The following is a 15,247-nucleotide window of genomic DNA, read 5'->3' on the forward strand; positions in this document are numbered from 1 at the left end:
CCCGTCCTTTGTCAGAACCTAAGAATTCTGCATAACTTCCATTAATAACATTTCTAATTTTATTTTAATTTATATAACCATTGCTACAGAAAAAGGGCTCAACTCCACCTAAACTGTTTGAGTACTGAAGGAAAAGAATCATATTTAAGCTGAGCTGTGTCATTGGCAGAGACTGAAGGCTTTAAAGGGTTTGCTTTAAATAGAAAACATTTTATCTCAGAAAACCCCTGAAATGGTCACTTTGCTTACACTGTACCTTGTGAGTGATGCCTGCCAGTAGTACATACACAATAGCACACAAGAAAGACAAGGCAGCTAGGCCTGCATCCAGGCCCATAGCACAGCTTGGTCCTGGCACAGGCCAGACTGCAGGACTTGGGCCTCAGTTTTGTCCATGTTTCTGTCTTCCCCTCACAGTGAGCCAGGCTCTCCAGGGTTACCATTACTCACACAATGCCACCGGTATGCAAAGCACATTAGGGAGAGATAAAATAAGTAGACTTCAGAGGACTTACAATTCCAGGACAAAGTCCTGAAAACATCTAGCCACATGCCTCCTGCAGAAAGCTATGATGTTTTCGGGCAGTGACCCAGTTAATCCAGTGCTTTCAAATTATTTCTGCTTCTGGAACTTAGAAAAAGTAATGATCCATGGCTTTCCCGATGGCTCTGTCGCTAAAACTCCCAGCAGAGCATGCTGGATACAGGGTAATAGATGGCTCACACGCGTGCTTAATAAAAGAGCATACTGCTGGAAACGAGCTAACTTAAGCAAATGCACCAGAACCAAAGAACGACAGCTTACTTTTAAAAAGGAAAAAACCGGAGGGAATAAAAGTCACACCTCAAATCCCAACCCGGCGGATTTTATGCCCAAAACAACAGCAAAATGCAGCAGGTGCGCTGCATTTGAAATACATTCTAAGGAGCGCAGGGATGTCCGAGGGCAGCGGCAGCCCCCGGCCGGACGCTGGCTGCCCATGTCCCGCTCTCCTCCCTCACGGGCGGCCGCCGGCGGCAGCACCTTTCGCACGCCGGGCCGTCCCGCCCGGGTGTCGCTCGGGGGGCACCGCTCTGTCCTGCCCTGTCCTCCCGGCGGGGCACGGCTCGTCTCCCGACCCCCGTCCCACTGCGCGGCCAAGCGTGGGTGCCGCTAACCACAGGGGAGTTCGGCCGGCGCGGCGGGACCAAGGCGACGCAAGGTCAGGCGGTGTGCCCGGCCGGCCGCCTCCCTTCACAGGGCTTCCGAAGTTGCTTCAGCACGGGGAACGTCAAACCCGGAGGGGACACCCACGGCCCGGCCCGGCCCGGCCCGGCCCGCCGCCTCCCTCCGCCCAGCCGAATGCGCACCCACCGCCCCAAGCGCTGCCCCCGCGGAGGGCGCTTCGCCGTCCTCACCTTTCCCGAGGGGCTCCGGGCTGGCGGGACCCAAGCGGCGCCGATCCCGGAGCCGGCGAGGGAGACTACAACCGGCGCGATCGCGTCTCCCGCTCCGTCCCCCGCGCTTCCGGTTGGTGCCGGGAGCCGAAGCCGCCGCCGCCCCCGCACCGCCTCGCAGCGGCGCCACCCCGCGCTCCGCGCTGGGCCCCGCGGGGAGGCGCGGCCGCCGCCGGCTCGGGGGTGCGGGCGGCGCAGTGCCCCGCCTGTAGGGGGCGCGGTGCCGGGGCAGGGCGGGCGGTGCCGGCGCGGAGCGGCCCCTCGGGCTGCGGCGGGCGGGGGCGAGCGCGGCCCCCCCGCCCTGGGAGCATTGGCGTACGGCGCGCCTGGCCCCTCACGGCCTGCGCACCCTGCACCCTCACCGGGAGCGCTGTGTGCGCCTGGCCTGAGGCGAGAGGAATGGAGCATCAGCTTCTGAGAATCACCGAATCACAGACTTAAGTTGGAAGAGACCCACAAAGACCATGAAGTCCACCTCCTCGCCTTGCATAGGACATCCCCAAGAATCACACCATGTGCCTGAGAGTGATGTCCAAATGCTTGTTGGACTCTGTTAGGCATGGTGCTATGACCACTTCCTTGGGGAGCCTGTTCCAGTGCCCAACCCCACACTGCGTGAAGGACCTTTTAATAATATCCAGTCCAAACCTTCCCTGACACAACTTAAGGCCATTCCCTTGGGTTCTGTCACTGGTCACCACAGAGAATAGAAGAGAACAGTGTCTGTCCCTCTGTTTCCCCTCACGAGGAAGTAGTATCTTCAATGAGGTCTCCCCTGAGTCTCCTCCAGGATGAACAGACCAGTGCCTTCAGCCACTCCTCACACAGCTTCCCCTCAAGGCCCTTCACCATCACTGTTGCTCTCCTTTGGACACTCTCTAAGGGCTTTATAACCTTCTGACATTGTGGCACCAAAACTGCCCTGAGCACTCGAGGTGAGGCCACACAAGTGCAGAGCAGAGTGGGACAATGAATCACATCCCTTGCCTGGCTGGTGATGCTGAGCCTGGTGCACCCCAGGACATGGTTGGCCCTTCTGGCTTGGACTGGCCAGGGAGGATAGCCCCTGGCAGAGTGGCTGTTTGCTTGTTGGTCATCTGTGCCAAACCTGGGAAGAACCTCTGGACTGAGCAGGGCCTGTTTTCTCAGGTGTTTCCATGGGGCAAGTGCAGCCCAGGCACTGCAGGTGGAGGGAGTCCAGGCAGGGGGATGCACTGCCATGGCCACAGCTTTGGAAGCACAAGCTTCTTCCTTCCAAGATTCCTTTTTCTGTGACAGGTAGTATGGCTAAATTTGTTACCAAAATGACCAGATGAAGGTAACTAAAAAACCCCTGCTTCATTGGTCTTGTGCCATGGGGGCTGGGATGGTGTGTTCCCAAGATGTGGCATATTAAGCCCTGTCACTTGGGGTTGCCACAATGCTGTGGGTGAGGGTTTGGAGGTCCCAAGGAATAGGAAGGGAACAGGTTTGCTCCTATAGCCAGTCCTCTTTTCAGGAATATGGAAGAAGAGGAGGACTTGACTTGCAATTGTAACCCCCCCTATCTCTCATAAGTATTCCCTGGCTGCCCAGGTCAGAAATGAAACAGCCATACAGACCGCTTCTTATCTAAACATTTTAATGGAATTGAGGTATTCTACTGTCGAAGAAAACTTTTTGCAAATAAAATCAGCTTATTACTGTTTCAATAAGACAATTTACTGGTGTCACACTTAAAGGAAAAGACTCAAAAGACTTGGGAGACAAACAGTTCTTCTATTGAGGTAAGCACATAACATGGATGTGTCAGCACATTTTCTGTACGATACAATTCATCATACAAAACTCAGTGCCTAGGGCTGCTTAACTCTGCACTTCCCAGGTTGTCTCCTGCTGACTGTACATTGGGATTTTATATTCTTTGGAGAACTGCAGCTCCTCACTGTCTCTCATATTTGACCGTTGTCACATGCTTATGTAGATCTGCCATATAAAACCACTTGTGTAGCACAATGATTCACAAAGAACTGTGCAGCATCCCATTGAACCATGTCCATTAATTGTACATCTCAAAGACGTATGGTATCAAGGCGAATAATGGAAAAGCACTTTACTAATTAACGAAATACAATTATCTAATGGATATCAGAGGCTTTCCCCCATGTTTTATTAGTATGGCACAACTAACATCCATTAAAAGTACTAATACTTTCTGTGCTTAAAATATCTTACTGAACCGTAATAATAGGAGTAAAATTCAGCAAGATCTTAAGCACTTAGTGCAGAAAGTACTGTGAAGACAGTAAGAAAGTCAAAAAGCAGGTACTGGTGACGCCTTTTTGCCCACCAGATAGGTTCATATTGCCAGGACAAGCAGCAAAGGAGGTCAGCAGGCCCTGGATACTGCAGTTGCAGGCATTTCTTGTCTGATCTGCAAGCACTTGTGCTTTCTTATGAACTGATATGCTAATGAGCCTCCAGTAAAAAGTGCCACATTTTAAAGGAACACAAAAATATCAAACACAAGTCACATGAAACTATGCTCTGGAGGAGGAGAGCTGCCACATACTTAGTATCTTAAATGCTGTAACTGAAGTGTTTGTCCTTTCTGTCAGAGGCAATTGTCAATTAGTCAAATGATTTAAAAATCTCTTTGAATGTTAAATCACCTGTTTAATAGGCATTTTCCTTGAGCGCATGCATTCACAGTTCTTTGTCTGGGGATTTTTTCATGGCTATGTATCTGTAGAGCAGGGATTTACCATATGTAACTTTAGGCCCTAGTAGCAGGGCCTAAATAAACTATTCCAGAAGCACATGAGAAATGAGGGGGTGGTTAATATTTCCTATTTCAAGAGTAGGAATGCAGAGTCTGCACCAGGTAATGTGTTAACATGCCACTTGTTTAAATCATATAGTTGCACCTGCTCTAGTAGAGGATAAGTGAGAGAAAGTAAAGTCTGCACAAGAACTGTCCAGCCCCAGTGCTACACTGTTGTGAAGCTGAAACTATTACAACAACGTTTTAAACGTGCATTTTGGGGCTTGTACTGTTTCTGCCCCCTGGCTAGTAAGACTGGATATGTTCAAGTTGTTTTTCCATTATCATGAAAATTAAACTAAAAATAGCTAGAAAAGATCAGAAACCAGTATAACGGCAGTTTCTTAGGAGGTCATACTATTTATAGAACAGTGAACACATGGTGGTATGTTTTCCCTCCTTTCTGAGGCAGTAAACTCAGAGAAACTCAAAAGTTACCTCTGGAGAGCTCAATCCTAACCTCAGGCTTCTTCAATTGATATAGGACAGGCAGAAAAAGAAAATATTTAAAAGCTAACAAAAGTTACTGTAAAGCCACAACAATTGGCAAAGGACAAAGGCAATTCTAGCAACTTTTAACTCAATTTTAGAGTTGAAAGGAGTCGTATGAATTGTCTCTTTACATCTCATCACAGGTTGTGTAATGACGTCTCACCACATTTCAACATGGAAAATACGGTGTCATGCATATGTCCAGGTGGTTTAAACCATCCTGCCTGCCAAAAGCATAAGGCACAGCCCTGCCCTGCCTGTCGAGGCCTGTTCCTGCTGCTGCGCTGCCCATCTTACCTCCTGCCAGCATGGTGTTTGCACGGCTGCACAGGAAACTGGGCTGTGCAGGAGAAGCTATTGCAGAGAAAACAAATCAGTTTTCATTCAGAGCATTATGCAGGTCATTGGGCAATTGCACAAAGACTCATGCTAACACAAAGCCAGGAAAGGAGCAAGGTCTGATAAAAACAGCTGAGAGGGGATAGAGCCTGGTAGTGCTTTTTTAGCAGTGTGGTGGTTTATACCAGCTTAAACTCTATGTGGAGCTCTAGACACAGATAATTTGGAGGTGGACACTTGCTCCATATTTTTCAGTTCTCCTTCAAGACTGGCCCAGAGCTCATCTCAGGCTTAAAACAGACATTTCTTTGAAGCATGGCTGCTTCTTTGGTTGCTATGGCTTGCTTCCATTTCTAGCTTAAAAAATTGGCCAGAAAACATGGTGGAAGTCATGCTTTGGATATGCTTGGAAAGTTGTACACACTGCTATAGAAGATGTAGCATCAGCTTATCCTTGTGTTAATCTAGCTTGTTTGAGCAATGTTAGCTGCAACTACATGGTGGCATTAGGTTTATACCATTTGTTCCATCAGCTTTGTGATCTGGAAAAGGTAAACAAATAGCTCACCTGAAAGCCCTCTCTACATTATTTTTGCTTGCTTTCCAGATTGAAATACGTGCAGGTATGTCCACACATGCTGCAATCACACACCTCTGCAGTTACACCCCAAAACATAACTAGCAGGATTGGTTTCACAACTAAAAGACAACTTGCATGGTACTGCTAGCCAAAAAATGCTGCCTTTTCTTTTTCTGGGTCATAGCACATGGAAGATCTAAGGAATTGTCTTTAAATTTGGCTCAGAGGCAACCTTGCCATTCCTGGTATACATGAGGTAGTGAGTATGCACCCACAAACACCACCCTGATGCTACATGCAGTCCCCATGCTCGCACAGCCAAGACTGTGATTTGCTTCAGCAGCCCAGTCTTTGGTGCCCTGTGGGAAATGGCTTCTTATTGTCCTTCATGGGGAATGAAGACAGAGCTTGTACCAACCATCATCCATCTACGAGACCCATTGTTGTTGTTGTTTTCTTATCTGTTAGTTTTTTTAAAAAAAAAATTAAATATGCATTTTATGAAAGTGCCTATATGGTATATTTAACATAAAATTATAAATATATTATTAAATATTAATTAATTATAAAATTATTAAGCTCAGAATTATTTAACATAGACCAGAATTATTAAATACAGACATGTGTCAGAATATGCCTGTGTGCAATGGGTGTGGATCAAATACCTGCTTTGTGCACAATGGTTTTCAGAACTGGCAGGTTACAGCTTGTTCACTATCTTTTGATCAGGCACGTGTGCAGTGTAAAAGCACATATAACTTCTACAAAAATGTCAATATAATTAGTAATGAGATAGCCATGAGATGGCAAAATATTAACAAGAAATCCAATTCTTGATTGTTTTACAAGAATGGTTTTCTTATCTTTTTCTGGCACCACAATTTTTAGCTGATCATTACACTCAGCTGTAATCCACTCACTATTACGCTGCTCAGCTACCTTTTCATTACATACTTTTAATTGTACATATATATAGCTCATACTCCTTCTTATATTAAATTTTCTGGTCCAATGGACTTAATTTGTTGTTCTAATTTTGGCAGATTTTTTCTCTAGAATGTAATACAGCTTAACACTGTTTTCTTTGTTTTAGAGCTGTACTGAATTTATTGTAGCTGTGCCCATTTGTGTTTTCAAATCCACATCATTCTGAGATCCACTGAAGCAACAGCCCCTTCATTTCTCTCTAAATTTTTTCCCAATAGATTGCTCCGTCACAGAGAGTTTGGGGAGAGGCAGGCAAAATTCCACCACCTCTGAGGACCACCAAGGGAAGATAACAACACAGAACTTCCAAACAAATGATTTAAAGCATAAAATAACATTTTCTTCATTAAAAAAATTGTTACCAAACTATTTATGTCATTTACCTTTCTTCTAAGATAAATGCAGGTACTGGAATAATGAAAATTTTGGCCACCATTGGCAGGGAATTGGTTTGAATTAAAAGAAAATTTTAATTCCTTTTAATGAATGTACCATAGTATACAGTTACTTGTACTTTTTGCTACTTGTTTAACCCACTAGACATTAATTAGAAACAAATCTGTCTATTGGAAATCACATTTTTTTTCTCTTTGGATTTAGAGATTAAATAAGGTTAGAAAACATCTATAATATTAGACTGCCTCAGAAAAGCCAGTTTCATCTCAGTCCCTTTTCCTGTGATTCCAAAAAGAGGTAATCAATTCTCCCAAAACACAAGCACACTATTAACAGTTCCTAGTTATGACAGGAGGGAAACAAAAATCCCTGCAAACCTCTTACTAGTTTTTGGTAACTGATCAGGAGCACCACAAAGGAGTTACATGCCAGACAAGAGGAACAGGAGAAACACTAGGGCAGGAATTACAAATGGAAGGAAATGTTGTATTTCAAACAGACACTAGACAGCAACCTGCCAGTACTGCAGCCCTCAAGGGTCAGTCCTACAGAGAATGAGGACATCTAAAGAAAACCCAAGGCAAAACTGTCTCTCTGTTATCTGAGAACATCCACAATGCTGCCGACAGTAGTCCTGTGCAGAAATAATGTACACCTGTGAAAAACACAAAGAGTCGGCAAATACAGATAGCAGGTTCACTTGCTGCTTCGGACAGCATCTGAAGAAAGAACTATTTAAAAACACAAGAGGTGGTGGTATAATGAGGAAACCATGGAGAGCAGAAAGCTTATGATTATTGACAGAAGTTGATTAAGAAATGGATTATTGTCTGTTAGGATGTTGGAATATCTACTGTCACTTCTATCCTACGTATCTTTATGTAAATTTCCTTTAATTGAGGTATTCATTTACAATCATTATTTTCATTGGTAATGTGCTTTATTTGCATTTGAAAGCAAAGAGAGGGAAAAAATTAAACACGACTGGCTGACCCCTACCATGTGAGAAAGGGTTCATTTTTTGTCACTCTGACCCAAATGGATTAGGGCCAGGAAATAAAGGTCAAGCTCTTACCAGTACCCCCATGTGTCACGTTTTCATTTCATGGAGTTTCCAAGAAAAATATTCCAATTTGCGTCAGTAATTATTCATTCTTTATGCATTATCATGTCAGTTTCTGAGTTTATTTTGAATTCAGAAATTACCTTTGAGTGCCAGGCCTATTAAAAAGCAACCCTTTGTGAAATACCCTTCAGCAGTTAGATGTAAGTGATAGATTTTGTAGCAGTACACACTCTTTTTTCCCTTTTAAGAATCCCCCCTTCTACAGAAGTCCCCCCATCACTCGAGTCATAAAGCGCCAAGACCATGGCTGGGTTACACTCCTTTGTGGATTTGCAAGTTGCTGCCTTAGTTAGAAGATGTCTGAGGGCTGTAATTGCTAAAGCAGTGCACAGGGCAGGTGGGTTGGAGCCAATCTCTCTATGTTGTTGGACAGCGTGAGGTAAAAGCTTGCGGTGATGTACCCTGTGTGCTCCCCTAACACTGACCACAGCGAGCAGCTTGACATCAGGTTTTAGCCACCAGCCATGTCAGAGAGCTCCCTGTCCTGTGGGAATTGGTTTGGGGCAGTACTGCACTTTTCCAAGAGAGGCAGAAAGGTACAGCCTCCAGCCGCTGGGGCCAAATGTCATCACCCCAGCCCAGGGCTGCCCAGCCCCACCACACTGCAACGGGGAGATATCTGTGGGTGCCAGGGGTTCCATGGGCACAGCTACAGCCCTGGAGGCAGGGCTCCAAAGATAAACTGCTAAAGAAGTTTCTGGTTTCACAATTTTAATGGTAACTTTTTAATCTGGTCATTATTTTCTTTGATTGCTAATACCTTGACCTCTGGTGACAGCTGCTGCTTATACCTGCTAAACTTTAATGCAGGCTACAGTAAAGAACATTATGATTATTTGAAAAGGCAGAGTGTAATGCATTTCAGATTAACAGTGAAAGAAAAGCTATTGAAGTTAGAGCTTCACTTTGCCATATCACTCTATGCTGCTTTCCTTATTATCAGTACAAAAAATGAAATGAGAATAGCACATCTTTTAATTTCCTTCTACTATTACCTCTTGATTTGCATTCAGAGCTCCCAGAAGAAATACTGCTGAATTCAGAAGCAGTCTATTTAAGCTGCATGGTGTTTAAAAATTGCTGGAAGAGGTTAAGGTGCTCTATATTATGCAGTTGACCTTACTAAGAAGCTGTGTTAACAATTTAGATTTATAATTTTGTTAAATTTTTTCCCCCAAGCAAAATTCATTATCTCTTTTTGCACCCCTGAAGGTTAAATCTTTTGATTTCTCTCAAACTCATTTTGTAAGATTTCTAAATTATATTTAAACTTCTTGTACTTAAAAGGTTGTTTTGCCAGTGTCTCTGAAAAGAAGCATTTTTTTGTCTCTGTTTCTTTGTATGTGTTATGAAGAGACTCTGTGCCCTCACAATATTTTACCTAGGAAGAAAGAACCCAAACCCTCCATCTGCAAAGTCCTGCAAATACATTTGAACTCTTTTATCTGGCACTATCATATCTTTGCGGCAGACTGGGTTTGAACAAGATGTCTGTGGAAAATACTTTGAATCCTGCCTGTACCAAACAGTTGTAGCTTCCTGGTGTGCAGGATTCAATCCTCCCTGGATTTAACCTTTGTTTCCTGCCTTTGTCAGCACTGGGCCTGGTCATTGAGAAAAAGAACAAATCCTAACAAATCAACAATAGTGAAATGTGCCAAGGTAGGGAGAGCTGTACTCTGTAATTCTTTATCTTCTGCAGCCCTAAACTGAAGTGTTTGTGCTCTCTACTACTGCCTGAGGAAAAAAACATCAGCGGTGGAACCCTGTAATGCAGAACATTTTCCAAAATGCCCAAGGTGTCACCATCCTGGCTCAGTGGTCCCCAACAGTAGATATTTATTATGGACACTGCCTCCTGGCCATCTCACCTGAAAACTCATAGTACAGTTATGACTCTGACAGTAAGTAAAACAGGACCAGGAGCTCTGGGCCTTGAGACCAAGCAGCAGGAAGCAGCCATAGCAGCACTGTATGGCCTGTGACCCTCAGGCATAACCATAATTTAGAGCAAGTTAGCATTTGTTTAGCCTGCAGTGTTGCAATGAGGAGGGGGGCTGTGCTGCAGTATTTATGCTGTTCATGCAAGTGGGTGTGATGGAGGTGCAGAGCACCTTGGGTCCCACTGGAGGACTGCAGGGCCAGGATGGAGACAGGAGCAACAGCTCTGCAGTTTCCCCCTGGAAATGGCCCTGCTGCACAATCCCCCACATGCAATGGCTGGACACCCCTGCAGGGGTAGCTGGCACAGGCCAAAACCAGGCCAAGTGCTGCTACTACAGCAGGATGGACCTTGAGTGGTGCTGGAGATTGCCCAGCTCCTGGAAGCCAGGCCTGCAGGCCAGCCGGAGAGTCAGCAGCAAGGGGGTGTCGTCAGTGAAGCAGGAACAAGTTGTGACTCACAGCTGCAAGCACAGGGTGAGTCAGGATGGACATTTCGACATTTCGGTGTTTCTTGAGTTCCTATTTGTTCTCCCCTCTAGTGCAACAGTTGCTTAGACTTCCTACACGAAGAGCAATATATTGACAGCTGCCTTCCTGTTGTAAAGTCAACACAGGGAGCAAGGGAAGCTGAGGACAGATCCCAGAGCCAGAAGGTAGTTTTATTCATCTAATCTCTAGGTATGTAGACAGTGATCAGAACCATAGCAACTATCTGAGCCACTTGAATGAGTTAGATACAGAGATAGCAACACTTGTTATTTATACAGCACCCTTTATTGGAAAATTAAAAAATGTCAGATACCAGTTTCATTGAGTAGGTAAACTGCATTCATTTGTTGATATGGAGGTGCCATAAAACCTCTCTTTGTATCACTAGGATACAACTACATGATAGAAACTGTTGGCAACAAATAAGTAAAAGAGTTAGAAGTTCTGAAGAAAAAAAGAATAAACCTAGGGAATACAAACATACTAAACAGATGAAGAATTGGTCTACATGCAGAGCCAAGCCAAAACTTGGCAGCTTTATAAACCAGCTAACACAGAAATAAATGCAAGTCCAAACAATAGGAACAAACCTGGAACAAATAAAATCATGAACTCAGAAATGTTACCAACTGATTGCAAAGATAAAAATGCCTGTTGAATTAATTGTGTCCCTGTAGTTTATTCTACTGCAAACTTTGCTTCTGGCAAGATTCTGAATCTGAAAAAGCCATATGAAGTATATTCATTGAACAGCACAAATGGAAATAAATATTTCTCACTTGAAATAATAAGACACAAATCTGTCTCTATGTTATTAGCTGGTTTTCCTCTGAATCATCTTGAACTTCTAGTCAGACAGCAAAGTTAAAATAAATTATTTCATCATGCTGCAGAATATTTCTTAACTGTGTAATTCTTTCCTTTGCAGAATGCAGGTACCAAGAAGATTGTGATTCTATGTGTCACCATTTCCCCAGTGACTCTTAGCTTTTGCAGAATTTGTGTTTTTACTGAAATAATGCAATTATTTTTATAGATAAAAAAAATCTTTATGTGTGTATACTGGTTACACAGTCCTGCTCAATGCCAAAAAAAAATATACTATGTGTCCAAAGCAAAATGTAGACTATATCAATGAGGTCATCTCTGACCTTAATTATGAGATAATAGTTGCAACTTCTAATTTCAGGCTTAATCAGTTTTATGACACCCAGCTTAACAGCGCAGAACCAGTGTGAATGCAATAGGAAAGACTTTTGCCATTTGAGCGTCGTCATTCCCTTGGCATGCACTTGGCTGCTATCTGGGCTTGCCCAGCAGCAGTACAGCCATCCCCAAGAGCATTCAGGAGGGGAAAGGGCACATTCCAGCCCACCTCTCCCCTCATGGCTGCAGGCCCTGAGAGACCTCCCTCCTGTGGCCATCAAACCCAGAGCTCTCTCAAGTGCCATATTAGCCAAGGTCTTGAGTTTGCCAGCCTGAGGTAAAATCTGCCCAAGATAACGTGTAGTGCTCACGTTAAAGGACAAATAAGTCAGATGGCTAAAATTAAGAATATATCCCTTCTTTATTTAAACCTTTCCAATCGAAATGTTTTCTCCTGAGAAACAAATGAGCTAACAAGACCATGGTGTTGCCTCACTGCCAGGCTGCCATTCCCCATGGCAGGGATGGATCTGACTGGCTTTAATTGCATCGTCCACCTCTCAGTGCACGAAGGCCAACTGTGGGTTTGAGGATCAGCAAATGACAAGCCAAGTCTGATACATCAGCCAATTAGTAGAATTGGTATTTATGCAGGAATGAAGCTGAAAGTGCAAATAAGGCCAGTGACTAAACCTTTCCAGCAATTACATTTAATAAGGTACTGCATATTATTTACAGAAAAGATAGATCACACAATTCTACATGTAAATGCACACAGAGTGTGAAGACAAAAGCTGCACTCGTTACATGCTAAACAAAATAAATAAACCAGAATTATTTTGGCACAATAACTATTACACAAATAAATATTCTAGAACATAATAAATTGACATTTATTTACAGTCTATCGAAAGTGCAAATAATTGGCTGAAAACGAAGATACTTGTAAATGTGTAAGACCAGAAAATGTGTTAACCAGCCATGATTAATTCTAGCTGAAGTTTAAGATTTTAATGTTCAGGAAAATATTCTCATGAAATCCATTTGTGCATATTGTGCTCTTTTTTGAACCAGTCCTTTGCTACCTTTTAACTGAATTTTTTAAAAACCTGATTGCTAATTTAAAAAGAAGGAAGTAAAATGTATACACTGATAAATCTATTTATTCAAAATATTTTCAGTCTTGTCAGTTTATTGAAATGGCCACACTGCTTGTAGTAGCAGACAATATGATTAAGATTAGGAATTTTTCTTAGTATTTGTTGTATTTAAAATGGAAATATTTGCAAGTCTTCTCTGAATGGAACTATACCTTGGACCGCTCTTGAATATACATTACTTCATCTGATCCTTAAATCCATCTTCTACTGCAGTTAAAAGTAACTGAGCAAGCTAAACTGATGATGAGTTTTGGTCCTTACCTGAAGCATAAATCATAAAATACAGATTCTTAATTAGGGAGAAGAACCCACTACCTACTACTAAATGAACTGTTACAAGTTTTTGTGCATTTCCCACTAACTATTCTATCTTTTGCCTTTTTTTAAATCCATATGAGATACCACTTACTTTAAGACGAATTAACAGTTCACAACATGGCCACCCATATACCTACAGTGCATAAATTCTTCCTCAGCCAAAGTTCTCCAGCAGGCTGGTACATTGTGCGTTGCCTAAGACCTTAGAGTATGTTTTTGCTTATTTTTGTAGTGGCAGTGCAGTAGCAGAGAAAGTGAAGTTCTTAACAAGTGACCTTGAGAGGATAAAAGATCATTTCTCATCATTGGTTCAAATGTTTACGCTCGGCGCGGTTCCAGTCGGTGAGACATCTGTGATAAAGTTCTCTGGTTGTCAATCACATTTAATTGCCGCACGTAGCTCCGAACATCCTGATGGTTTTTATTAGTTAGGGCTGCATCAGGATCTGGTGAAAGAGAAATGATGTAGGATTGATACACATAAATGGACAAATGCCTGAACAAAATGCACAACTCCTTACAAGCTGCCAGAGGAAAGACTAGATCCTGGTGAGTTAAAAAGGAAATATTTAGAAATTGCTCTCTTTGAAACCTTTCCTCCATATCTCACAGTCTTTCTGGTTACTACCCCCACAAATTAACTTTTCTCTTGGACATCCTTGGCTACATTTACTAAAACTGATGGTCCTTGGTTACAGTTTTATACATCACCTTATCAGTCATTAGCTATAAATTCTACAGCTAACGAGTACAATTTAAAGCTGCTCATTTGCTTTTGAACCAGAAACTTTCACAGATTCAAAATTATGTAATTGATTTAAGCCTCTTTTCATGCAATATTCTCATTTCTAGCTCAGTATTAAATATTTGTAACAATGTAGTGCTTAGTGGCTGCCCCATTCAAGCCTTACTACCTGTTTACATTACTTAACCACATTATACCTACTCCAGTAGCAGTTATGGAATACTACAGAGTTAAATTCCAAACATCTTCAGCCTCATAGGGAACAGCTTACAGTGTAATGTAATACCTGTTAAGTAATTTAAATTCAACTAAAAATGATACTGAGGCATCTACAATACATTACACGTACTCATACACAAAAAGCATGGAATTTAGATCCAGTAGATCTATATACTGACATTTTGTTGTATCATGTATACTGAAAATCTGCTTCCATTTCTAAATATGTAGAGGTCTTGCCTGTGCTTAAAAATCAAAATTAAAGACACAAAGCTAGAAAAACCTGGATTATGGAGGGGAAAAAAAAATCTCTCTTAATTTCTACAGTTCTACAGAAATTTCTACAGATCTTCTACAGTTAAGCTTTGACTGTTATACTATTTATTCTGTTGTTTGAGAAAGAGGAAGGGTGCTGTGAGTCAAAATGGATGAAGTGCTGAGGAAATGCCCATGTGACTAAGACTGGGTTGCAGTGCACCTCGATGGGATGAGGCCCACAGAGAAGCCTTTGACCATACAGCTCTGTCATCTTACGTGGCTTCAAGCAAGTTCTGGTAATGATACTGACAAACAGGTTTTAAATTCACTGCCTTATGCAGTTATGTCGTTTATAAAGGTCATGTCTCCAGACTGGTTTCATATTAAAACAGCATTTATCTAAGCAAGTATCTGTGTGCTGCTGCCTGCTAGACTTATTTCAACCACTTCTGAATCCAGTGGCTAATTTCAGCTGGCTCTAATCTGCCAGGTAGACACCTCACAGATATTCAGCTCTTTCACATGCATGGAAAAGAGATAGAGGAGAAGGGATTTATTAGAGCTTCCTGAGGGATATTTCTCCCTGTGAAACATTACAGGATCCAAACATGGAAGAATCACTGGAAAGCAGGCTCTTCAATTCTGGTACACACAGCATTAGTTGTAATTACTGTAGCTACTGACGATAATGCCAACGGTACAGATGTTGTAATACACTTACTGAAAGATTGGCTTCGGCAGAATTTCACTGTCCTGACAGTGTTGGCAATCATGCGCTGGAAGGAAAACATGGGATGCAATCAGAGAC

At 42.9% G+C, this 15,247-nt stretch overlaps 2 protein-coding genes across 6 annotated transcripts in view; both read right to left on the minus strand.

Annotated features, from left to right (window-relative positions):
* Positions 1-1,532, minus strand: part of MAP3K20 (mitogen-activated protein kinase kinase kinase 20) — a 90,063-nt gene extending 88,531 nt beyond the window's left edge. Inside the window, exon 1 of one of the 2 annotated variants that reach the window (XM_015634726.3) lies at positions 1,399-1,532. The gene's annotated coding sequence lies outside the window, so the exon portion shown is untranslated. The remainder of the gene's footprint in view (positions 1-1,398) is intronic. The other variant, XM_015634728.3, reaches the window with a different exon arrangement.
* A 10,609-nt stretch (positions 1,533-12,141) lies between these two features.
* The window catches only part of RAPGEF4 (Rap guanine nucleotide exchange factor 4), a 145,718-nt gene continuing 142,612 nt past the window's right edge, over positions 12,142-15,247 (minus strand). For all 4 annotated transcript variants that reach the window (XM_015635212.3, XM_015635211.3, XM_015635213.3 and 1 more), the window contains 2 exons: positions 15,161-15,215; positions 12,142-13,663 (listed from right to left, as the gene is read on the minus strand). In XM_015635212.3, the coding sequence (XP_015490698.1) occupies positions 13,536-13,663; positions 15,161-15,215 (183 nt within the window). In that variant the 3' untranslated portion in view covers positions 12,142-13,535. The remainder of the gene's footprint in view (positions 13,664-15,160; positions 15,216-15,247) is intronic.

Source organism: Parus major, chromosome 7, assembly GCF_001522545.3.
Source record: "Parus major isolate Abel chromosome 7, Parus_major1.1, whole genome shotgun sequence".
NCBI classification, from domain to species: domain Eukaryota; kingdom Metazoa; phylum Chordata; class Aves; order Passeriformes; family Paridae; genus Parus; species Parus major.